Source organism: Pristis pectinata, chromosome 5, assembly GCF_009764475.1.
Source record: "Pristis pectinata isolate sPriPec2 chromosome 5, sPriPec2.1.pri, whole genome shotgun sequence".
NCBI classification, from domain to species: domain Eukaryota; kingdom Metazoa; phylum Chordata; class Chondrichthyes; order Rhinopristiformes; family Pristidae; genus Pristis; species Pristis pectinata.
The window spans coordinates 50662731-50688486 of record NC_067409.1 but is presented as its reverse complement, the minus strand read 5'-3'; the positions used below and the strand labels follow the sequence as shown (position 1 = coordinate 50688486).

The 25756-nt window shown below is 40.9% G+C and overlaps 1 protein-coding gene across 8 annotated transcripts in view; it reads left to right on the top strand.

Moving 5' to 3' along the window:
• Window positions 1–25756, top strand: part of LOC127570584 (aromatic-L-amino-acid decarboxylase-like) — a 95430-nt gene that overhangs the window by 42247 nt on the left and 27427 nt on the right. For 6 of the 8 annotated variants that reach the window (XM_052016272.1, XM_052016271.1, XM_052016268.1 and 3 more), the window contains exons 9-13: window positions 2554–2621; window positions 2935–3011; window positions 7845–7864; window positions 14106–14204; window positions 16202–16303. In XM_052016272.1, the coding sequence (XP_051872232.1) occupies window positions 2554–2621; window positions 2935–3011; window positions 7845–7864; window positions 14106–14204; window positions 16202–16303 (366 nt within the window). Of the gene's footprint in view, window positions 1–2553; window positions 2622–2934; window positions 3012–7844; window positions 7865–14105; window positions 14205–16201; window positions 16304–18161; window positions 18368–23903; window positions 24012–25756 lie in introns of those variants that run through there. The other 2 variants (XM_052016270.1, XM_052016269.1) reach the window with 2 other exon arrangements.

Sequence of the window (25756 nt, the reverse complement as noted above, 5' to 3'; positions counted from 1 at the left end):
ACCATTGAATAGTCTTATCACAGTGGGGTAGAAGCTGTCCTTAAGTCTGGTGGTACGTGCCCTCAGGCTCCTGTATCTTCTACCCAATGGAAGAGGAGAGAAGAGAGAATGTCCTGGGTAGGTGGGGTCTTTGATTATGCTGGCTGCTTTACCAAGACAACGAGAGTAAAGAGAGAGTTCAAGGAGGGGAGGCTGGTGTCCGTGATGCGCTGGGCTGTGTCCACAACTCTCTGCAGCTTCTTACGGTCCTGGGCAGAGCAGTTGCCGTACCAAGCTGTGATACATCCAGATAGGATGCTTTCTATGGTGCATCGGTAAAAGTTGGTGAGAGTCAAAGGGGACAGACCAAATTTCTTTAGCCTCCTGAGGAAGTAGAGGCACTGGTGAGCTTTCTTGGCCGTGGCGTCAATGCGATTTGACCAGGACAGGCTGTTGGTGATGTTCACTCCCAGGAACTTGAAGCTGTCAACCCTCTCGACCTCAGCACCATTGATGTAGACAGGTGCATGTACACTGCCCCCCTTTCCTGAAGTCAATGACCAGCTCTTTTGTTTTGTTGACATTGAGGGCAAGGTTGTTGTCATGACACCATTCTACTAAGCTCTCTATCTCCTTCCTGTACTCCGACTCATCACTGTTTGAGATGCAGCCTACAACGGTGGTATCATCTGCAAACTTGTAAATGGAGTTAGAGCAGAATCTGGCTACACGGTCATGAGTGTATAGGGAGTAGAGTAGAGGGCTGAGGACGCAGCCTTGTGGGGCACCTGTGTTGAGAATAATCGTGCCGGAGGTATTGCTGCCTATCCTCACTGATTGCGGTCTGTTTATTAGAAAGTTAAGGATCCAGTTACAGAGGGAGGTGTTGAATCCTGGTGACAAGTTTGCTTGGAATTATCGTATTGAAGGCAGAGCTGTAGTCAAGTTTTTTTGCCTCCTGACAACAGATCCATTACCTAGAAATTTTGGTGAGCTAAAAGTAGAATCACAGAAGCCCAGAAACAGGTCCTTCCAGTCCACCTTGTCCATGCCAACTGTAATGCCTGTCTATGCCAATTCTATTTGCCCACTTTAGGCTCATTTTTGTCCATGCCTTTCCTATCCAAGTACTTGTCCAAAGTCTTATAAGTGTTGCAATTAATATCATGTGCTGCATTGAGAGTAGAGCACACTCAGATTTCCTGAAAAAATAGCAAAATTTGGGGAAAAAAAGTAAGATTAACATTAAAGTATTTAATAGACAGATTTCTGCACTAAAACAATACCTCTGCAGTTTCCATCAGTGCTCCTATGATTACTGGAAAGCAGGTCGGGGCTTAACAAACTGCAGGGCTTAAAGAACTGCCACAGTCCAGCGTCAGAAAAGGTTTCCATGGAGATGAGGGAAAATGTGGGGAGGTGGAGTGTGTGACACAGTGCTGCCCAGCTCACAATAGACTTGGTTTCCATCAGTGAAGGGATCTCTTCAACATCATTTAACATTATGTTGTCCAGGGTAAGGCAAGGCTGGTGATGAGCTGTATAAGCTGTTCATGTGACTGTGCAGGCTCTTCAGTTGCTGAAATCAAAACAGGAAATACTGAGCAGGTCAGGTGGCATCTGTGGAAAGATGAATAGAGTTAAGTTGTAGACCCTTTATCAGAACTAGGAAAGATTTTTTTTTAATGGTTTACAGAAAAGATGTTGTGGGGGTGGTTGGATAGGATAAAGGGAATACCCTTGATAGGGTGAGGACAGGTCAAATGGGTTAATAGGAAATTGGTGGGTGATTACCTGTGCATTACTGAACAAGTCAAAAAATAGAGAGACAAAGGATGTTACTAGCTCTGAACTCCTCCCCAAGCCTCCTCCCTTTCCCAACCCACCTTTGCCTTGATAACCACCAGCCCTAGGATTTGCATTTCAACAGTTATGAAGGTTATTCCAAATTCTTTTCCATCTGTTAAGAGTGGACTTCTTCTGTACGTGGATATGAAATATACAAATGTTGATATTTGGAAGAGAAAACTCTCACATGCCATGTTGGGCCCTATGGTATCTTGCCAATATATTGGGTACTTCTCTACGAAAAAGTTGTTCTCCATGTTCGTCCTCTGTTTCCTTCCAACCTAAGTCCCATTTGAATGAGGTGCCCACCTTGGAAATCCTCAAGCTGCACAGTACCCATTTAGTATTGGTATTGCAGTATAAATGAATTCTACTCAGTCAATCCTTACCCACTCTTATTAATGTCTCTTTTAAGGAATGCTCCTTCCACCTTCCCTTTTCTGGGAAAGTGCCAAGTAAACAATAAATGACAGCAGCCCTTTACTAGTTGCTGGTTTCCAAGAGTGTGAATTGTGGATTTAGCTGACTTGATTTGGTGTAACAATGGCTAAGGTGCAATATTAACCTCACTATGTGTCAGCTCACAAATATGCAGCATTTAACTTAATGGCGTCAGCTGTCTATGCTATTTGTACAGCCTCCTTCCAGTGCTGTAATGATATTATGTAATTAGACCTTCAGTCATTGTATAAATATTTTACAGTTTTCTTTCTTTTCTTTTTTCAGTTTTCCAATTCTTTCAACTTTAATCCTCACAAGTGGCTTTTGGTGAACTTTGATTGCTCAGCCATGTGGTAAGTTATCCACATGATGCCTCAACTGCCAGGATACACACCTCAGCTTAAAGTTTGTATCTTAAGAGGATTCTCCTGAGTAGAACTATTGCATTTACAATTTATTCCAATAATATTAGCTTGACTTTTTATTTTCTCTATTAGTGCTTGCTGTCATAGCCTAAGCATCTTCAGTTGTTTCTTCAATGAACATTTTTCTTAAGATCAGAAGTGATTTTATGTGAACATCTTCCATCATAAGATCAGATTCATATTATGACATTTGAAATGGTTCAAGTAAATGTTACAAGTTGTAAACACCTGTTTCTTTTAGGGTGAAGAAAAGATCAGAAATTATTGGAGCTTTTAAAATGGATCCTCTTTACCTGAAACATGATCATCAGGACTCTGGTATGTTTCCAATTACTGTTTTCATTAATATTGTTTGATTGTGGCTAACAGAGCTTTTCTTTACCTTTTTGTCTGGATACATATCATGTCACTAAAATTGTGCCAAGTTCCAGGGTGTGATTATTCCGACAGAGAACAAGTCCTGTTTTATTTGTGGATAAATCACAGTTAGATGCAGGGTTTTTGGCATAATGGACAAGTAAGGATCAAACACAACTGATATTAGACAGGTGAAATCAGTATGGGGAGAGTGGAAAGTGAGCAGAGGTGAAGAAAATATCTTCCCTGTGTTTAACTGGAGAAATTAAAGTTCATCTAGGACTCAAGGCAGTACAAGTAATCTTACAACAAAGATGCAAGAGAAGGGTAAAAAGGCATACTAAGGAGGTAGAGATGAAGGTTGAAGTTGATGTGATATCTTCAGGTGATATTATTCAGGTTAATGAGTAAATGGGGCAGGGATGGCAAATGCCAGGAGAAAAAGCCATTGCAGAAAATTCCCCAACTATCAATTAGTATGAATGAGTGGAACCAGGCATCTAGATATCAGAGAATGTGTCTGAAGATAACATTACAGTTGGTGAAGCCTAAGATAGGTCAAGAAGGAAGACATTATATGCAGGGCAAAGGAAAAGAACGGCAAACAAACATTCAAACAAAAACTGGTCAATTTAATACAATATTGAAAATTACTGTAGGCATTAATAATCTAGATCTCCAGCCACAGATTTAGTGTTCCAGGAATGGATATTTTAAAAAAAGTACTCAAAAGATTGTGGAGAAACAAAGGACTGCAGATGCTAGAACCTAGATGAAAAACACTACGATGCTGGAGGAACTCAGCAGGCCAGGCAGTGTCCGTGGAGAAAAGCAGGTTGTCAATGCTTCGGGTCAGGTTCCTTCTTCAGGAGATTGTGATTTGTATCTAAACACTGGGAGATAGAGAAAGAAAGGAAACTGGGAAGACAACATATCAGATCAAAGCTCTGCTGTTCTGCCACATTTACCTGTGAATTAAACAGTTAATGGAAGAAGGAAACTCCAAGAATATCCTATTCTTAAACAGATGACTTGCATAGATGAAGCATTTGCAACCATATTCAGCCAGAAGTGTCAAGTGGATAATCCATTTTGCCTTCCTTCTGAGATCCCTACCATCACTGAAGTCAGTCTTCAACCAATTCAGTTCACTCCAGTTATACCAAGAGACATTTGAGAGGCAGTGGATTCAGTGAAGGAGACGTGACCTGATAACATCCCATCTATAGTAATGAAGACCTGTGCTCTTAAACATCTGTGCCTCCAGTACAGATTTGACACTAGCATCCATTCGACAATGTGGAAGGTTGCCCAGGTACATTCTGTTCAAAAAAAAAACAGAGGACAAATCCAATCAAGCTAATTACCATCCAATCAGTCTACTCTCGATCATTAGAAAAGTGATGGAAAGTGTCATTGATAGTGCCTTCTAGTGATACTTACTCACTAATCACCTGCTCACCAATCCCAATTTGGGTTTTAACATGACCACTTGACTCCAGGCCTCATCACGTTTTGGTTTATGCATGGACCAATGAGCTGAGCTCCAGAGATGAGGTGAGAGTGACTGCTCTTGGCACAAGTCAGCAGTTGACCATGTAGGGTGTCAAAAAGCCCTGGGAAAACTGATGTCTATAGATATCAAGAGACATTGGTTGGTGCTATACATTGCACAAAGGGAGATAGTTGTGATTGTTGGAAGCCAATCATCCCAGCCTCAGGACATCACAGCAGGAGACCCTAAGGAGCTCCTTGGCCCAACCATCCTCAGCTGCTTCATCAATGACCTTCCTTCTTGATTAGTCAGAATTGGGGATGTTCACTGATGATTGCACAATGTTTAATTCCAGTCACAGTCCTCAACAAATGAAGCAGTCAGTCCATGCCTGCATGCAGCAAGATCAAGGCCACATTTGGGTATGTAGCAGTTGTGCACAAAGTGCTGTGCAGTGATCTTCAACAAGAGAGAATCTGACCAATCACCATTGATAGTTAATCAACATCCTGATGGTCACTTTTAACTAGAAGCTCAGCTGGACCTGTGACATACAGGTCCTCCCTGGATTATGAACGTTCAACTTATGCACATCCAGTACATATGAATGAGTGTTTGGGAGAACAGGGAGATGGATTTGCCAGTTGCAGTGGGGTTTAGGCACCTTCTGCCAGGTGGGAACAGGGTATTTCAGTGTGCCTTCTCTCCCCACCACCCAAGCCGCAATAATCGAGGTGGGTCAAACCGAACAGTGCTAGGAGCTCTGAGCAGACTCCCTCACTCACTCATTGAGTCAGTGAGTTTGGCTGGCGGCCGCCCTTCGCACACCTGCTCGCTCTCCTGTCACAGCGGTTTCTGTGATCCTCTCACAAACAGATTTTGTTCATTTCTGACTTACAGGGACCCTGTCATTAACTAGGGATTTTCTGTGAATGCTGTGCTTCTAAGAACAGGTCAGAGGCTTCGTATACTGAGGCGAATGAATCAGGAGCCGAGTGTCCATTCCTGCTCCAAATCTGTATTGTCATTTGTGATGAAATGCTCTTTTGCCCGAATAAGTGTCGCTCGTGCAGCAACTCAGAAGCTCCACGCTATCCAGGATAAAGCAGCATTCTTGGTTGGTAGCCCATTCACTACCTTCACCACCAGCTGACCATGATATTTAACATCTGCAGTCTCTTGCCTACACTACTCCACCAGCACTTATCAAAGCTGCAACCCCTACCAACAGGTGGGATGAGGACAACAAATAGGTAAGAACGTAAAAATGAGGAGCAGGAGTCAGCCACTCAGTCCCTCTAATCTGCTCTGTCAGTCAATATGATCATGGCTGAATTGTCTAGGTCTCATCTCTTCTATGTCAGTTCTTCCTTGCCTGCAGTTCCACAGCCTTTCAAAAAATTATCTCCTTCCTCTTTAAAATATCCCTAATGATCCAGCCTCCACAACCCTTAGTTAGAAAATTCCAGAGATTCAAGTTCCTGCACATCTCAGTAATTAATGACCACCTGCGGATCTTGTAACTACATGTCTTCATTCGAGGGGGTGTAGGTCACCTCTTCCACCCCCTTCCCCCACCTAGTTCAATCTGCCCATCATTCCCTCCCCATCTAGTGCCACTTTTTACCCATCACTCTCTATCCCAGCCCACCCCTCCTTCATATTGCTATAGATCAGTAACCTTTCCTCTACAAGGAATTCCTACCCTGTCAAAGCAACATGTCGATCTAAGGAGGTGAGATGAAAATCAAAAAATTGCAAATGCTGTAAATCTGAAACACTCAGCAGATTGGGCAGCACCTATGGATAGGTAAATGTGTGAACTTTGTTTCTCTTTCTACAAATGCTGCCTGATCCTGTTGAGTCTTTCTTTCTTTTCCAATCTTATTAATTTTCAAATTAATAAACGTAACAGTAGTAATTATAGACATGATACAAAGAGATTGGAATTACAATAATAACAGTTAATGTATATAGACACAAAGAGTAAAATGTGTAATCTGAACCTCCCAATCTCTTGATAATTGAGCATGAAAAAGATTTAAAAAGAAATTTGATTATATGAAAAAAAAACCCAACCAAAAAAAAACCAAACCAAATAGGAATAATAACCAAAAACTAAACAAAAGCCGGGCTGTCATATTTCATCGGCTAAAAGCAATATTATGTCATTAACTCTGCTCTTCTATATTCAAATAGAAAGTTATTGAAAGGGATTCAGAAAGGTCAGTTTACATCATATGAAAATGCTGAATGAATGGGCTCCAAATTTCTTCAAATTTAACCAAAGGCTCAATAGTACCACTCCTAATTTTTTCTAAGTTTAAACATGTTATAGTTTGGGAAAACCATTGGAATGTAGTAGGGGGTTTAGGATCTTTCCATTTAAATAGAATGGATCTCCTGGCTATTAATGTAACAAATGCAATCATACGACAAGCTGAGGCAGATAAATGGCTAGAATCCATCATTGGTAACCCAAAAATCACAGTAATAGGATGAGGTTGTAAATCAATACTCAATACCATTGAAATAATATCAAGTGTCTTTCCAATATTTTTCCAAAAGAGGGCAGGACCAGAACATATGTGTCAGGGAAGCCACTTCAGAATTACATCTATCACAGATAGGATTTATACGGTTATAAAAACGAGCTAACTTATCCTTAGACATATGGGTCCTATGAACCACCTTAAACTGTATCAAAGAGTGAGTTTTTCTGACATCTTTTGTTTTTACATTAATGACATCATATGCCTGATTGTGAAATAGTAACTGAAAATTACATTGATTCTCATCGTTTGCATCCTGTCAGTACAAAATACATGTGACTCATCATCAACTGCAGATCAATGGTGGTGTTGGTGTTTAAAGGCTTCACTTTTCCCTTTTGGATTTGACCAGAGTGATTCATCACAGTACAGAACACTCCATATCTAGATACCAGTTCAACTGACAGGGTCACTATGAGTTTTCATCTCTTAGCTGAGGCAGGCAACCCAGTCGCTTGCAAACTGACAAAGGCACCCAATACAAGAAATTGATCCTGACTGCCAAAACTGGGTGAACCAGGTGTTGAACACTAAATTATTGGTTTAAAATATTATGTTACAAAAATATTTCTAAATTGAGTTTTAAATCTACAGAATATATTATTGTGGTCTGTGTATTATTTTGTCTGATCTATGAGAATCTTTGACATCAGTTATCTAATTCTTCAACAAATTACCTGAAGCTGAACTGCATTATTTACACAAATTTATCTCATCTTACAGTAACTTTTCTCTTTTAATTTCCAGGAGTCATCACTGATTATAGGGTGAGTGCTCTTAATAGTGTAGTGATTTCATTGCTACAATTAGTGCTTTCAGTTTTGGTCAGCTTTAGCACTGCAGCCTACACCTAACCTTGCAGGTGATTATCTATCCATGCCACAGGTATTCTATTAAATATATACTTCTTGGTGTAACTTGATTTTTCTTAATCTTTTGATTCTACCTCCAAGCTAGCGTAATTATCCCTTTTAAGTACCAATATGAGTCTAGACACCGTATTGTCAAAGTTCTCAATAATTAGGAGCATTACAATGAAACCAAATCCTTTTCAGTGAGCACACACTCTCGTCCTGTGGATGTTGCCACATAGCGTTCAGAGCAGAAGCTTGTTTTTTCAGTTTGGATTCTAAAGTCAATTTGGAACCTATGCTGCCATCTAGCAGAGAACAGTTAAACAGCACTGAAAGAGAAGTCATTGGAACTTCCCTGATCTATATGACTTTGTTATATGATGCCTTTACAAAATGAGCCAATGGGAAGCTAATTGTAGTTGTACAGTTCGCCATTTATAAATCACCTTCAGTTAAATAAATGCCTGTGATCCAGCAAACATCTGAAATAAGAAAATTATAACAAAGCAATTAAGAGAGTAGGCTATAGGGCCCTGCAAACCTATTTCACTATTCAATAATATCATAACTGATCTTATTTTTGACTTCAGCTCCACTTTCTTGCCCATTCTCGTCTCAGTCAAAAATGTACTTCAGTCCTTAATATAATTCATATCCTTTGGGGTAGGAAATTCCAAAGATTCGTAACAGTCCAAGAGAAGAGATTTCTCCTCAGCTCTATCTAAAATAGCTGCTTACCTGGGATTGTCTGCTTGTTCTCCACTCCTCCATCAGGGGAAATATCCTCAAAACAATTCACTGTTAACTCCCTTCAAAATCATATCTTTCAGCGTGATCATGTCTCATTCTTCTAGAGAATGTAGGCCCATTCTGCTGAATCATTCCTTACAGGAGGTGGCATATATGAGGGTTAGAGTACCTTTTAAGTGCTGAGTGTATCATGAGGTATAACTTTTAAACATTGTTGTGCTGGTATTAGTTGACAGGCAGTAGTCTTCTATAAAGGATGTTTTATCGGTAGCTTTACCTCTGTTATTTGCCTTAGTAGTAGTACAAAAGAACCTACAGACATGATATTGCTGCCAAGTCTGAGGTATTACTGCTTGACAGATCAGTAGAACAATGATCCAGTGTTGTTCTACATGAAGAACCCCATTGTATACTAACTGGGAATGGGGTTCTTCAAGTAGAACAGTAGTGCTGGCAAGCAGTGGACATGGTGGATAAATTGACGAGCTGAAGAACTAAATGTGGTCCCAGCCATTTGTCCTGTATATGGCAGAAGTGGAGATGTTTCTGAGGATGAACAATATTATTGAGGACCCAGAAAGGACAGAGCAAAGGGACTTGCATGCAAAGAGGAGGTGATATTTTTGCTCATGGTAGGGCTGGAGACAAATGGCATGCCGATGACGCTACTGGTGCCCTGAATCATGGGCTTCATTGAAGGGACATTTTTATACAGTGCTGTCAAAAACTTTCCAGAATTATAAGTTAGGCATATGCAACATAAAACCAAAGAAAATGGGTGAGAGTTTGTGGTCCAATTAAAGTCATAGGTAAGTGAGTGTAATTCACAGATTTTCTTTTTAAAGGCAACTGTGGGATTATTTGAAGTGCAGGGCAGCAAATTAGGGAATTCTGGAGAAGCTCTTTTTGATAAACTGGACTTAAAGTTTGAGATAGTGCACAATAGCCATCAATGTGGAGATGGTGCTTAAAAATGTGAGGCAGTTTTTCACTCATGCATGTTCTGAGGTGCAGGTGGGGAACAAGCCCACAGAAACAGAACAGCGCCGTGTTCATCTTCTTTGTAGCCAAGTCATGTGGATGTTGTGTGGGAGTGGTGGGAAATGCACGAGTCATGTGGGGGCAAAAGGCAGCAGGCATGTTCTGGATGTTATGGGAGCCACCTGGCCTCAATGCCCATTCAAGTTGGCCCTGTGCTGCAGTTGTCATCGGGCAGGGCATGTTGTACAGAGGTGCAAACCCCTGAAGAAAGTCACTGAAGTGAAGGTAATAACCTCATTTGGTTGGCTACTGGCGTCAAAGGTAGGGAATGGTCCCTCTCGGGTGTTGTATACAGAATAGAACAATAACGAGAAACTAGAGATGGGAATGTGAACAGCATCTATTTTACACCCAACAGAGATGACAAGTGCAATGTATTTAAGACCACCTAATTGATTGAGAAGGCATTGACAAGCATGCATATGATACCTTGTCAAGTCAGTCTGTCATAGGCCAGGCTGTGTTTTGGAAATACCTCTTGAAGTAAAGCAAAATGGTATTAGGCAGTTACACGAGAGATTCTCTTGAGTGTAGGGGAGGTGAACCATTGGATTGCCAGTGGAGTTGGATGGGCCCAGTTGCTTACTATTGTTAAGGACCAGGAGAATGCGTTAAGATGGATTCTTGACCTCACAATCTACCTCATCACGACCTTTCACCTTATTGCCTGCCTGCACTGCACTTTCTCTGTAACTGTAATGCTTTATTCTGCATTCTGTTGTTGCTTTTCCCTTGTACTACTTCGGTGTACTGATGTGATGAAATGATCTGCTTAGATGGCATACAAAGCAGAAGTTTTTCACTGTATCTCGGGACATGTGAAATAATAAACCAAGTTACCAATTTACCAACAATCATGGCCATGGGTTGAAGAGAGAAACTGACTGAAGGACCGTATGTTTGAAGACAGTAATGTTAGACAGTGAAGAGATGCAGGAGCCATTGGGATGCACTGGCCCTGCCCAAACAGACCATTAGGTTGGCTTGAGAGGTGTCAAGAACTCCTTAGCTCGCAGACACTGGCAGACCAGTGTTAAAGGGTATAACTCCAACTAAGTAGTCACGGGAAATGAAAGACCAATGGGTACCATACCACAATCTTGTACAGCCGGAGATGAGGTACAGCAAGGCCAGGCGACTTGACAAGAGGAAATGTGTGGTGATAAACTTGTGGGTAGAGTCTCTACAACAGCATTGCAGATGGAATTCGATGACAGTTTAGCTGAAGAGGAATGTGAAGGTCAGGCTGAAAGGTGAGCTAAGCAGCTTAACATGAGACCATCTTTGGAGAATGTTGGAGAGTAATCTGCCTGATGTAAACAAAGGTTGCAGGTTGTATGTGAAGGAGATCAAGGAAAGATCGAGCAATATTGAGCCAAGGACTGTGGTGAAGCCTCATGGTGGTGAATGGGATTGTGATTTGCCAGAAGTGGGTTGCTAATGTGAGATGGTAGTATCAACAATGTACTTTCTATGATGTGAAGAGAATATTAAGGGTATTTTGAAAGTCATGGATTTGAAGTGCTGACCACTTGGCCTTCTTCCAACAAGGGCTGGGCACATGTCTGTTTTGTTGCATGTCAGTAAGTGAGACAGATATTGAATTATGATGGCAGTGGGATACTAGGCAGCAGTGTCCATTACAGAAGCGTCTGCCGGAGCACAGAGTGAGAAACAAACCTGCAAAGAGAAGTAATGTGCCGGCCAGAGAGTTGAACCAGGTGAGTTGTCCCAGGATAAAGGGCAGTCCAGTAAGAGAGCCAGAGTCCAATATATAATTTGGACAGTGATTTAGCATTTTCAGGTTCACCTGAGTGTCAGGACAATAGCAGTGTAAGAATAGATAAAGTGAAAGGCAAAAGGTTTGCACAGGGTACTGTAATGAGATAATGCTAATTGAATCTGATACAGACAATACTGATGTAGAAAGGTGAATGCACAAATTCTGGTGAAGAGCCTAATGTCTACTAGGTTTTTGTTGTTTTCAGAATTGCTGAATGATTGACTCAAACACTAATTAAATTGGATGCTTTCTGAGAGGACTACATCACAATATGGAAGCTGTTCAAAGGCTCTAAAGATCTCATGAGGGATGTGACAGAATCTACAGACTAATTGATCTCTCACGAGAGAGATTCAAAGTAGTCATGACAGAATTGCAAGTCTTGAGGACAAACCAGAGAGGGAAAGTTGGAGAGGATGACTTTGTGATTTCAAGAAGAAAGAGGAAAGGTCCAGGTTCTACAGTAAGTCAGTATGGAAACCAAGATGGAAGATGGTGTGAAAGTGGAGGCACAGATGTCAAGCCTTAAAGAATAACCAAAGTACAAATTGTTGTGCTTGACTTCTTTGTATCCAGTAACTTAAAAAAAAACGTATTTGGGGATTCAAGCATCACTGGCAAGGACAGCATTTATTTCCCATCCTCAATTACTCTTGAAAAGGTAATGGTCAGCTACATTTGTGAACTGCTACAATCCTGGTGAAGATATTTCCACAATGGTTGGGCAGTTATCTAAATCCTATAGTGAAGGGATGTTGATAGATTTCCAAGTCAAGATGATATGCATCTTGGAGGGAAAGAAAGTGAAATTGTAGTTACTATAGTAGCTGATAAATGCCTTCAGCCTGTGGCATCTTTATTGTTAACAGCTGATGTTCAGAAAATTTTCATTACAGTATATTCATTGTTATGCATAATTATGAAGGCAGTTATATTTAGATAACAATTACAGTGTAAGATCTAGGAGAAGTAGTTCACTGGAATTATCAGGACCTCTTGTAGATACTTTGGACATGTTAAAGACATCCTAGATGTCTTGAAGACTATGTGCAAGTAAATTTATGATATACATGCATATCTCTGTAAATTGTTAATTGTTAACCCGGTATAACTTTGGTTTCTTTGGTGCTACCTTTAACGGCTAGTGTATATTGGTGTGTTTGTACATATAGGAACTGAGTATACCAGGTGGTATGACTTTTGATGTACCAGCCACTATTATTAGTTGCAAGTTTACTGGCTTCAAAAAAGCATGTTGGTAGCTCTAACTCTGCTATTTGCCTCAGTAATGGGCACTCTTTTAATGCCACGACTGCACTTTGGGAAAATTTACATCTATTTAAGACAGAGCCGCTGCTTTCCAAGTCATTATACAAGATGGAAGTGAGGAGATTGAACAAAGATTTCAAGCTCCACACTTTCCTCAACGTATGCTTTTTGCTATCTATTAACTAGTCCTTTCCCAATGTTTTGCCTGTTGGTATTTGTACTTAGCTGCCTTAATCATGCTGGATATCTCATCACATCCTTACATTTATCACTCGCACTCCACGCTATTCATACCTTCATCCCCTCCATCCACTGACCTTCCCTTTTCAACTCCCCTGAAGAAGGTGTAGTGTATCTTTCTGTGTCCCACTAATGGAGGAGGAGGAGAAGAAGGAACAGCAGCACGGGGGTGAGGAGAGAAAACCAGTCCTCTCATATCTGTAGGTAGTGCAGTTTCTTCAGGGACCCCTTAAACAACTTCTGCATTCAAGTTCAAGTTTGATTGTTCACAGCTGCCTTTTCACAATGTATAATCTTGAAGATATTAAACTGCACTGCTTGTTGGTGCCATTTTAAGAATTGTATCATGTGACCAGCTTCTGTCTGTGTTGTTGCAAAATCGTTTAGTGTGGAATTTGCCAGAAATCTGCTCTGTGGCAGTAAGCCATAGAAAGAATGCTGAACTTCACTATAAGCTCTCCTTTTTATTTAGTTAAATGTCCTTTGTTGAATGACCAGCTATTTTCCAGTATCTTTAGAGAAAGAGATATTGCCCTAAACTTGGCCTAAGATCTTTGGTGTTGGATCCTTTCAACATCACCCAAGAGTCAGTGTCCCCTGTCCTGCAACTTTTCTCAGATGTTTTCTAAAGTTCACTGGTGAAATGCAGCCCTGTTGTGGTGCATTGTAAGCAGAAGTAGTTAGAAGGCAACAAGATTATGGAAAGAATCTATGCAGTCTCCTCTTGCCGTTTCTAAATGCATTGGTGGAAAGTGAAGTTGCACTGCTTCTGCAGCTTTCTTATTACACAGCTCACCATTCCTTTCGAATGTAATCACAACGGAACGTACACCATTTCACATGCTTGTTAGTTACATGTTCCTGCCTCTGCTAACTTTCTGATAAAATATTGAGGAAATTCCAGGCTATAAAGGTATCTCCACTAGCAGCATGAAGGAAAAATCAGAGATTTTATGCTGTGTTAGTCAATTTATTATTTAAAATCTTGCAAAAACCATGAGGATTATAAGACACATATCACTATTACATTAGGGAGAAAATAATGTTTTAAGTGACAATGTTTACATTCAGCACTGGCAGATACCTCTGGGACGCAGATTCCGTTCTCTGAAAATGTGGTTTGTGCTCAGATTGTACGGAGTAAAAGGACTTCAAGAATTTATTCGCAAGGTAAAGTACTAGCAGTAACAAATATGATTAATGTAGAAAGCACCCTTAAGGTGGATTGTTAAATCTGTGTCCTTGGACTACCAGTGTACCATATTGTGAAATTCAAAAACTTGAATGGGAAACTGTTTAATCCACGTCACCTTCATTCCAGAACTAAGATCACCTCAGGTTCAATAGTTGTATGTAGACAATGCTTGTGTATGCACATAATCAGAGGCTGAGCTCCTAGGCATCATTGACTTGTTTACTGAGCCATACAAGACAATGTTACACTCAACAGCTATAAAACAAAAGTCCTCTACAACCTGCCATTGCTTTACAACACACCCTTGAAAACTAAAGGTCAATACTAGACCTTGAAAGTCATGGCCAGTCCCACCTCTTGAAGGAACAATGCAGACAGAAATGATAAAATTCATTATCACCTTCAGTGCACCTGGATAGCCTTTAGCAACTTAAGAAAAGAGTGTTTGAAGACCAGGATCTCAAACTTGGCACAAGCCTCAAGGTCTACTGAGCAGCATTGATCCCTGCCCTCCCATATGCTCTGGAGACATGGACAACTTAGAGAAAGCACTTCAAAGGACTAGAGAGGTGTATTAAATATTGTCTTGGCAAAATCCTCCAAATCCATCAGCAGGGTAAACAAACCAACATCAGTGTCCCCCTCCCGGGCCAACATCCACAGCACTGAGGTCCATATTACACTATATCAACTATGTAGGGCAAGGCAGATCATTCTCACACCTGACACCAGGATTCCAATACATTCTACTTCAAGCTCTGCCATGGCAAAAGGTTACCAGGTGGACAGGGGAGGAGATGCTCTCAAAGCCCCCTTGAAACCATCCTATGGACTTGTTGGAATCTCTGGAAAATGATCATTTAAAATGGATAAGTTGCATTTGGGATTGCATTGAAAATCTTGAGTCCATTCATCAGGAACACACACAAGCACACCGTAAACGGCAGAAGAATGTGCCTCTTCCCAAGCTACTCACCCACCCCACTGTGGTAAAACTGCAGGTCATACATTAGTCTCATTGATCACTTAAGGACCCACAAAGCTGGAGTGCCAAAGAAAAACAAGAATATTTCAGCAGCCAAATGGTGAGAAAATTATTACTTTAAACACACTCTGTGGACTTCGAAAGAGGTTTGAGAGGCCTAGCGTAAGTTTGAAACGTTCTATGTCTGCAAGTGTCCCTATAGATAAACATATTTGTGAAAAAGTATAAGCCCCCCCCCCCACGGTTCCGTTCCTGTGAACTCTTTGTAACCCAGATAGTTTGCAAATTGGAAACACAATGGCGAACTGAGGTCCCCTACACAGAAGATGCCTGCAGCCCCGCAGCAGCTGACAAATCTATCCTGTTGGTCTCCCAAATGCTCGCTTGTATGTACAGGCTATACAGTACATAAGCTGGGGAGTACAACGCTACTTCTGGAGACACAAGAGACTCAGACGCTGGAATCTGGAACAAAGTACAAACTGCTGGAGGAACTCAGCAGGTCAGGCAGCATCTGACCTGCATTTCTCCAGCAGTTTATTTTTTCCAATGCTACTTCGGGTTGCAGTATGAATGTTGAATTAAGCTTGTATGTTGAACTCAAAAGCTCCAGTTTAGGTCAGTACGGGAGGGAACGTCAAGCGTATCACTTGTCATCAGGTGCACAAGTGTTGTTGGGGAAACATTTGATGCACTAAAATGAATTGTGCGTGGAACTGCCCAGGCCAGTTCTCAAATGGGCATGATTTCACCTGGAAACAATCACTCATGCAATCTAAGCCGGGTTAAACCATTTGTTGATTTGTGCATTGGAAATTAGTGCTAAATTATTCATTTTTAAGGTTTACGAAAGCATTGCTCTAGATCCTGCATTCTCGGCTTTCTTGTCCATTACTCTGATTTTGAGAGGAATCTTTTAGTTTTGGATAAATGTATATTCATTAGAAGCTAGTATTTTAACATCTACCCATGTTGTATTTACTGCAGCATGTGAATCTAGCGCATGAATTTGAGAGTTTGGTACGTCAAGATGAGCGATTTGAGGTTGTTGGAGACGTGGTATTGGGACTGGTGTGCTTCAGAATAAAGGTATGTAACCACATTGTTAATATTTTTAGAGCTCCTGATGTCCTCCTATCTTTAGCATGGTCTACAACAAACTTCACCTGAATATTAGACATAAGAACAAAAAAAAGAGAAACCATTCGCCCCTTGTACTTGTTCTACCATTCCATAAGATCAGTGCCACTTTTGATAGGACTAGTAGGATTGAGGAAAATCCAGAGGCATTTTATATATACATTAAAAACAAGAGGGTAGCCTGGGAGAGAGGAGGACCACTCAAGGATAAGGAAAGAACTTACACCTGGAGCCAGAGGATGTGGGCAAGGTACTATATGAGTACTTTGCATCAATATTGAGCAAGGAGAAGGGCATGGAGGGTAGTGAGAGCAGTGTGGGCTATGCTAATAATCTAGGGCGTGTTGAGATCAAGGAGGAGGAGGTATTGGGGCTCTTGGAGAATATTAATGTGGATAAATCCCCAGGCCCTGATGGGATCAACCCCATATTATTGAAAGAGGCAAGAGAGGAGATTGCTGGATACTTGACAAAGATCCCCTCTGGCCGCAGGTGAGGTACCAAAAGATTGGAGAGTAGCAATGTTGTCCTTTGTTTAAGAAGGACATTAGGTATAGTCCAGGAAATAATAGGCTGGTGAGCCTCACATCAGTGGTAGAGAAGCTATTGGAGAGGCTTCCTGGGGATAAGATTTACTCACATTTGGAAAAGCATGGGTTAATAGAGATAGTTAACGTGGCTTTGTGTGGGGCAGATCATATCTGAAAAACTTGATTAAGTTTTTCTGAGAAGGTGACAGATGATCGAGGGTAGGGCAGTGGATATTGTCAACATGGACTTTATTAAGGCATTTGACAAGCTCCCTCATGGTAGAAGATTGAGATGCATGGGATCCCCAGTGAGATGGTAGATTGGGTTCAAAATTGACTTGGCCTTAGAAGACAGAGGGTAGTGGTAGAGGGATATTATTGTGACTGGAGGTCTGCAACCACTGGTGTTTGGCAGGGATCAGTTTGAGAGCTCTGTTGTTTGTGACATATATAAATTAATTGGACGAAAATGTCGATGAGTTGATTAGTAAGCCTGCCGACAACACAAAAATTGATAGAGTTGTGGATAGTGAAGAAGGTTGTCGAAGGATACAGCAGGATATAGATCAGTTACAGTTATGGCCAAAGAAATGGCAGATGGAGTTTAATCCAGGCGAGTGTGAGGTGTTGCACTTTGGGAGGTCAAATGTAAGGGGAAAGTATAGAGTAAATGGCAGGACCCAAGAGCATTGATGTACAGTGGAATCTTGGAGTTCAAGTCCATAGCTCCCTGAAAGCGGCAATTCAAGTAGATATGGTGGTAAAGAAGGTGTATGGCATCCTTGCCTACATCAGAGCATTGAGTATCAGAGTCTGGAAGTTGTCACAAACCAGCAACAAAAGAAACACACTGAGCATGATTCAGTGTTAAAAACTATTTTATTAATCACTACTTATGATAATACGTAAAATAAAAGTTTAAAAAAAAATGTTAGTATGTTAGAATTCAAGAATGTTAAACCTCGAACGTTAACCCCAAAACTAAACTCTTCGTGTGTGTGTGTGACAAAGTCCAAAACTCCCAGTTCCTGAATGGTTCTTAAAGTTCAGTTCCGCAAGCCATAAGGTGAAACATGAGCAAGGGCTTCTTCAACAACCACCATTGTCTGAAGATAAGATGTAGATGTAGAAAAACATAGAGAGAGTACATACGAAATCCAAATGTTCCACGATGGAACCCAAACGACACTTCAGTGTTTACTCGGTAGTGACTTCCTCACCCCGAAAAGCATCCGAACCGTGGTCGTCCACACACAAATACCTGTTTCCTTCTACAGGTCAGCAACAAAGTGAACTCCACCGGATTACTTCCAACTTCCATACATGGATTTCAGTGGCAAACACAGTTATTGTTTCTCATCCATCGATAGAGAAAACAAGCAGGCTGGTGTCTCTCTCCCTTCTCTCTCTCTCTCCTTCTTCTTCTGACTTCTTCAACAACGTCATTACGTCCTTTATCTTCTATTGACGTAAGCACGCCCCACACACACATACACACACACCCTCTATCTTAAAGGGACTTTCACTGAGTCCGTAACACCTCCCACCTAAAAAAAAATTTTCCCAAGAAAATTTTAACCGCGCATAGTTAGTAATGTTAATAATTATCATGCTACACAACTACAGACTATCAGATTAGTACAGATACATGTTTCCCATTTAACATCGGGAAAGACAATCAGCAATCACATTATCTTTGCCTTTAATGTGAGTTATCATGAGATCAAACTCTTGCAAAATTAAACTCCAGTTTAACAGCCTTTTGTTTTTGTTTTTGACTCGGCTCAGAAACACCAATGGGTTATGATCTGTATACACAGTCAATGGTTTCTGAGCGGTGCAAACATATACACTGAAATGTTGCAAGGCTAAAACAAGCGACAGTAATTCTTTCTCTATGGTGGAATAATTCTTTTGATGCTCATTAAATTTCTTTGAAAAGTAAGCTACAGGATGGTCAATATCATCAAGGTCACCCTTCTGCAACAACACAGCTCCTGCAGCTTCATCACTGGCATCTACTGCTAATGAAAATGGCTTTTCAAAGTCAGGTGTTCTGAGCACAGGATGGTAGCATAAAATGGCTTTCAGCTTCTTAAATGCTTCTTGACAAGAATCTGTCCAAACAAACTGTACTCCCTTCTTCAGAAGATTAGTTAGGGGAAGAGCAATATCAGCAAAATTTTTACAAAATTTTCGATAATATCCAACCATTCCCAAAAATCTTCTAACAGTCCTCGTACCTGTGGGAATAGGGAACTCAGATATTGCTTGAACTTTTGCCTGAACAGGAGCTTGCTTGCCTTGACCTACAACATAACCAAGATACGTCACAGTGGCATGGCCAAATTCACTTTTAGCCAAGTTAACTGTAAGGTTAGCCTTGGAAAGTCTTTCAAACAACCTTTCTAACGCAGAGGTGTGATCCTCCCATGTATCATTCCCAGTCACTAAGTCGTCAATGTAGGCATCTGTATGTTTTAACCCATGAATCACTGAATTAATCATTCTTTGAAATGTTGCCGGAGCATTTTTCATTCCAAATGGCAAAACATTGTATTCATACAATCCAGAAGGGGTTACAAAGGCTGAAATTTCCCTTCCTCTATCTGTTAATGGAACACACCAGTACCCTTTTAATAGGTCAATCTTTGTAAGAAATTTTGCCTTTCCCACTCTGTCTATGCAATCATCCACCCTAGGAATAGGGTAAGCATCTGACTTTGTTACAGCATTCACTTTCCTGTAATCTGTGCAAAATCTAACAGTTCCATCAGGTTTAGGTACAATAACACAGGGCGAACTCCAATTTGAACTAGAATGTCTAATAATATCATTTTCCAACATGTATTTTATTTCCTGATCAACAAGTTTACTTTTTTCCACATTCATTCGATATGGGTGTTGTTTGATTGGTTTTGCATCCCCAACATCAACATCATGGGTAATTATCGATGTTCTGTTTGGAACATCTGGGAACAGATTTTTAAATTTTAAAATTAATTCTCTCATCTGTTGTTTTTGTGAAACTTGTAAATGGTCCAACTTCGTTTCAAGGTTCTCCAGGATATTTTGGTTTTTTAGTTTCGATGGAACAATATTTGGTCTAAATTGGCCTTCCTCAACATCAACATCAGGCATTCTAGAAACAACCTTTACATCATCCACCAAGGCCACCACTGAATCCCTCTCATTATAAGGTTTTAGCATGTTTACATGACAGAGTTGTGTTTTCTTGCGTCTATCTGGTGTTTTGATTATATATGTTAGATCAGTCACTCGAGATTCAATAACATAGGGTCCAGAAAAACGAGCTTGCAAGGGATTATTTTGGCTAGGGAAAAATACCAACACCTTTTGCCCCACTGCGAATGTCCTAGGCCGAGCACGTCTATCAAAATATGTCTTCATTCTTATCTGGCTTGTTTTCAAATTCTCTCTCGCTAGCTGGCAGACTCTCTCCAACCAAGTTTTAAATTTTTGGACATAGTCCAACAGACTCAAGTGAACTTCCTCATTAACCCATTGCTCTCTCAACAACTCCAAAGGTCCTCTCACCCGATGTCCAAACACAAGCTCAAACGGACTAAATCCTATTGACTCCTGGATCGATTCTCTAACGGCAAACAAAAGTAAATGGATACCTTCGTCCCAATCCTTGGTGTTTTCAAAGCAATAAGTCTTCAGCATATTTTTGAGAGTAGAATGAAATCTCTCCAGAGCTCCTTGAGATTCTGGGTGATATGCAGATGATACAATCTGCTTTGCTCCCAGCTCATAGACTATTTGTTGAAAAATTTTTGACATAAAATTACTACCTTGATCAGATTGGATTTCTTTTGGCAAACCAAACAAGGTAAAAAAATTTTACAAGAGCCTTTGACACCGTCTTGGCCTTAATATTTCTAAGGGGTATTGCCTCTGGAAATCTAGAAGTGGCACACATGATGGTTAACAAATACTGATTTCCAGTCTTAGACTTTGGTAATGGACCAACACAGTCCACAATCACCTTCGAAAAGGGTTCACCAAAAGCAGGAATTGGTTTCAAAGGAGCCACAGGGGGTTTTTGATTTGGTTTACCTACCATCTGACATGTGTGGCAGGTTCGACAAAACATCACCACATTTTCTCAAACCAGGCCAATAGAATTGTTTCAAGATCTTCCCTACAGTTTTATTCACACCAAAATGACCACCCAAAGGCATACTATGGGCCAGGTTTAAAATCTCATCCCTATAAACTTTTGGAACAACAACCTGATGAATAACTTCCCATTCCTCAGTAACAGGAACATGAGGAGGTCTCCATTTCCTCATTAACACTCCATTTTTGACATAGTATCCAGTTGGCACCTCTTCAATCTCCTCACATGAGAGAGCTTTTTCTTTCAATTCTGTCAACTCAGGGTCCTTTGTCTGTTCCACCATAAAATCCTTCCTTGACAAAGACAAATCTTTAAATTCAGGCTCACTATAAGGATGTTGATCCTCCAGTGAAGACAGAAAAGTCTCAGATAAGGCATCATAATTTTCTTCCTGTTTAGGACTGTCACAAGGAACCACATCAGACTGCACCGGACTGTCTGTCTTGGCTAATTCTCTAGCTCTAGCTCTAGCTCGAGTCACCGCACATGATGGGTAAACATCTGGATCATCCTCAGACTCATCAATCCTTGGTTTGGTTGTTAACCGTACCACAGGATCACTTTCTCCATTTGCAAGGTCATTTCCCAATAACAAAGAAACTCCTTCCACTGGCAAACTAGGTCTTATCCCTATCTCGACTGGTCCTTCTACGAACTTTGACTTTAAAATCACCCTGTGAAAAGGGACAGACATGGTCTCACCTGTAACGCCTCGTACTAGATTTACTTCACCAGTGTCACTTTCTTCACCAAAATTTAAAACACTGTCCAGCAAGAGAGATTGACTAGCCCCAGTATCTCTAAGAATTTTCACTGGCACCTGGGGTGACTCATCATTCAGTGAAACAAAACCCTCTGATACATACGAACGGAATTCTTTTCTCACCTCCTCCAACTTTTCCACTTTTCCCTCTTGCAAGGACTGATCTTTAACAGCATCTCCTAAACCTTTTTGATTTTTAATTGCCTGAAAGCAAGCATTGGGCCCAGCTTCCTTCTTTTTCTTCAAAAGGGCACAATTAGATATCACGTGGCCAGGTTTCCTACAGTAATACCAAGTACGCTCAACAGGTTTCTCCAGCCCTGGCTTCTTTTCATCTTTTCCTTTTTGATTACCTCCCAATTTAATCTCTGGTTTACCTGGATTGTCTTTGTAACTCTTTTGAAAGGTTTTAGGTTGTCCCCATTTGGATTTATGGGTTAAAGCATAATCATCTGCCAACCTAGCAGTTTCTTGTAAAGTTTCCACTGCCTTTTCATTTAAATATGTTGTTAATTCAGCTGGAACACATCTTTTAAAGTCTTCCACTAGTATCAATTCTGTCAATTTATCATAATCCCCATCTACATTTTTAGCCAGGCACCATCGTTCAAAACATATTCTCTTTCCATTGGCAAATTCCATATAAGTCTGATCTGCAGATTTCCTCAAGTCTCTGAATTTTTGTCTATAAGCCTCAGGGACCAATTCATAGGCCTTCAAAATAGCTTGTTTTACCTTGGTATAATCAGCTGCATCCTCAGCAGACAAAGCAGAATAAGCTTTTTGAGCTTTACCTTTAATCACACTCTGTACCATAAGAGCCCATCCTTTCCTTGGCCAGTTTGAACTCACAGCAACCTTTTCAAAATGTTGGAAATACTGATCAACCTGATCTTCTTCAAAAGGAGGGACTAATCGAACCTCCCTGCAGCTGAAAAACCATCTTCAGAATCAGATTCCAAACTCCTACGCTTCATTTGTAACTCATGCTGCCTCTGTTTTTCCTTCTCCTCTGCCTCAAACTTTAACCGAATTAGTTCCTGTTCCCGTTCAGCCTCTAACTTCATCTGAGTTAGCTTTTGTTCGGCCTCTAATTTTAACTGGGTTTGATCTCGTTCAGCGTCTAATCTCTTTTCCTCTTGTTCGGCCTCTAATTTCTTCTGTTCTCGTTCAGCCTCTAATCTCTTTTGTTCTCGTTCAGCTTCTATCTTTAACTGGGTTTGCTCTCGTTCAGCCTCTATCTTTGCCAGCTGCACCTGTGCCTCAGAAATTGCTATTTCACTGCCAGGAAACTGTTTTAACACTTCCTTCTCAAACACCTTCTTTTCCACATAATGGCCAGCTATCAGTCTCTGAATATCTGCCTTTCTCATAGACTGCTTTACTTCTGTAAGGTTTAACCTTGTAGCAATCTTTATCAAATCATCCTTTTTCGCCACCTCCAATCCTTTTTGGGTTGGTGACTCCAAAAATGCCTTAATATCCATTGCTGCTGGTTTCCACACACACAAGCCAATTAAAAAGAATTTATCAGACCTCCCTCAAAAATCTTTGGATTGAATCTCGAACAAATCTCGTCAATCTGGGGTACAATCCCAGACGACACTCGTTAACCTTGGGAACTATCCCGGACGAGCCCCCAATTTTGTCACAAACCAGCAACAAAAGAAACACACTGAGCATGATTCAGTGTTAAAAACTATTTTATTAATCACTACTTATGATAATACGTAAAATAAAAGTTAAAAAAAAATGTTAGTATGTTAGAATTCAAGAATGTTAAACCTCGAACGTTAACCCCAAAACTAAACTCGTCGTGTGTGTGTGTGTGTGTGTGACAAAGTCCAAAACTCCCAGTTCCTGAATGGTTCTTAAAGTTCAGTTCCGCAAGCCATAAGGTGAAACATGAGCAAGGGCTTCTTCAACAACCACCGTTGTCTGAAGATAAGATGTAGATGTAGAAAAACATAGAGAGAGTACATACGAAATCCAAATGTTCCACGATGGAACCCAAACGACACTTCAGTGTTTACTCGGTAGTGACTTCCTCACCCCGAAAAGCATCCGAACCGTGGTCGTCCACACACAAATACCTGTTTCCTTCTACAGGTCAGCAACAAAGTGAACTCCACCGGATTACTTCCAACTTCCATACATGGATTTCAGTGGCAAACACAGTTATTGTTTCTCATCCATCGATAGAGAAAACAAGCAGGCTGGTGTCTCTCTCCCTTCTCTCTCTCTCTCCTTCTTCTTCTGACTTCTTCAACAACGTCATTGCGTCCTTTATCTTCTATTGACGTAAGCACGCCCCACACACACATACACACACACTCTCTATCTTAAAGGGACTTTCACTGAGTCCGTAACAAAGTCATGTTGCAATTGTATAAAACTTTGGTTAGGCTGTACTTGAAGTATTGTGTGCAGTTCTGCTCATCCCATAACAGGAAAGATGTGGAGGTTTTGGAAAGGTTTGAGAAGAGGTTTACCAAGATGTTGCCTGGATTAAAGAGCATAAACTATAAGGAGAAGTTGGACAGACTTGGCTTGTTTTCTCTGGAGTGTTGGAGGCTGAGGGGAGACCTGATAGAAGTTTATAAAATCATGAGAGCATAGATAGAGTAGGTAGTCAGAATCTTTTTCCCAGGATAGAAATGTCAAATACTAGAGGACATGCATTTAAGGTGAGAGGGGGAAAATGTGTAGGCCAAGTTTTTTTTTTACACAGAGTGGTAGGTGCCTGGAACTGGCTGCTAAGTGCAGTGGTGGAAGCAGACCCAGTAGTGGTGGTTGAGGCATTTAGACAGGCACATGAACGTGCGGGGAATGGAGGGATATGGATCATGTGCAGGCAGATGGGATTAGTTTCATTTGGCATCATTGACTGCATAGACATCATGGGCCTGTTCCTGTACTGCACTGTTCTATGTTCTTATTGACAGATTCCATCTAGCCATTTGCCAAATCCAGTTACACTGATTACAGACCACTTCACAGTCGACAGGAGATAGAGGAATAGACAGAAAGATGTGATAAAAATAGGGGAAATATTGGAAGAAGGCCAATTTCATTAAAATAAGTCAGGGCTTGGCAAAAGTAGACTGGGAGCAGGTAAGTCTACATGTGGACAGTGGGAAGCTTTCAGAGGGGAAATAAAAAGTGTTTGGGGCCATCAGGTTTCAGTAAGGGTGAAAGCCAAGGGTAACAAAGACAGGGAACCCTGATGTCAAGAGGTATTGAGGGTTGGATAAAAGGAAGCATAAAGCAGGAGTAAAGAACTAAAAATCATAGAGGCTCTAAGAGGTATAAAAAGTGTAGGGAGATGCTCAGAAAGGAATTAGGAAGGCAAAGAGGTGTTATGAAATATCGCTGGCAGACAGGATTAAGGTAAATCTGAAGATATTCTACTAGTGCATTAAGGATAAAAGAATAACCAGGGAGAGAGAGTGGCCCATTACAGACAACAGGGGCAATCTGTGTGTGGAGACAGAAGGTGTAGATGAGGTCCTAAATGAATACTTTTCAGCATTATTCACAAAGGAAATGGACTATGTGGTTGGAGAACTCAGGAAGGGAGGAAGGCGAAATTCTAGTGCAAGTTTCCATAAATAAAGAGGAGGTACTTGATGCCTTGACAGGCTTGAAGGTAGATAAATGCCCAGGACCTGATGAAATTTTCCCAGGCTGCTATGGGAGGCAACGGGAGAAATTTGCTGGGGCTCAGGCTGAGATTTTTATATCTTCACAGGCCAAAAGTGAAGTAGCAGATGACTGGAGGGTAGTAAATGCAGTCCCCCTTTACAAAAAGGTCAGCAGGGAAAAGCTTGGCAATTACAGAACTGTGGCCCTAACATCAGTGATGGGGAAGTTATTAGGTAAAATTCTGAGGGCAGGATTAATAATTGCTTCGAAAGGCAGGGACTAATCAGAGAGAGCTAGCATGGTTTGCCTAGGGCATA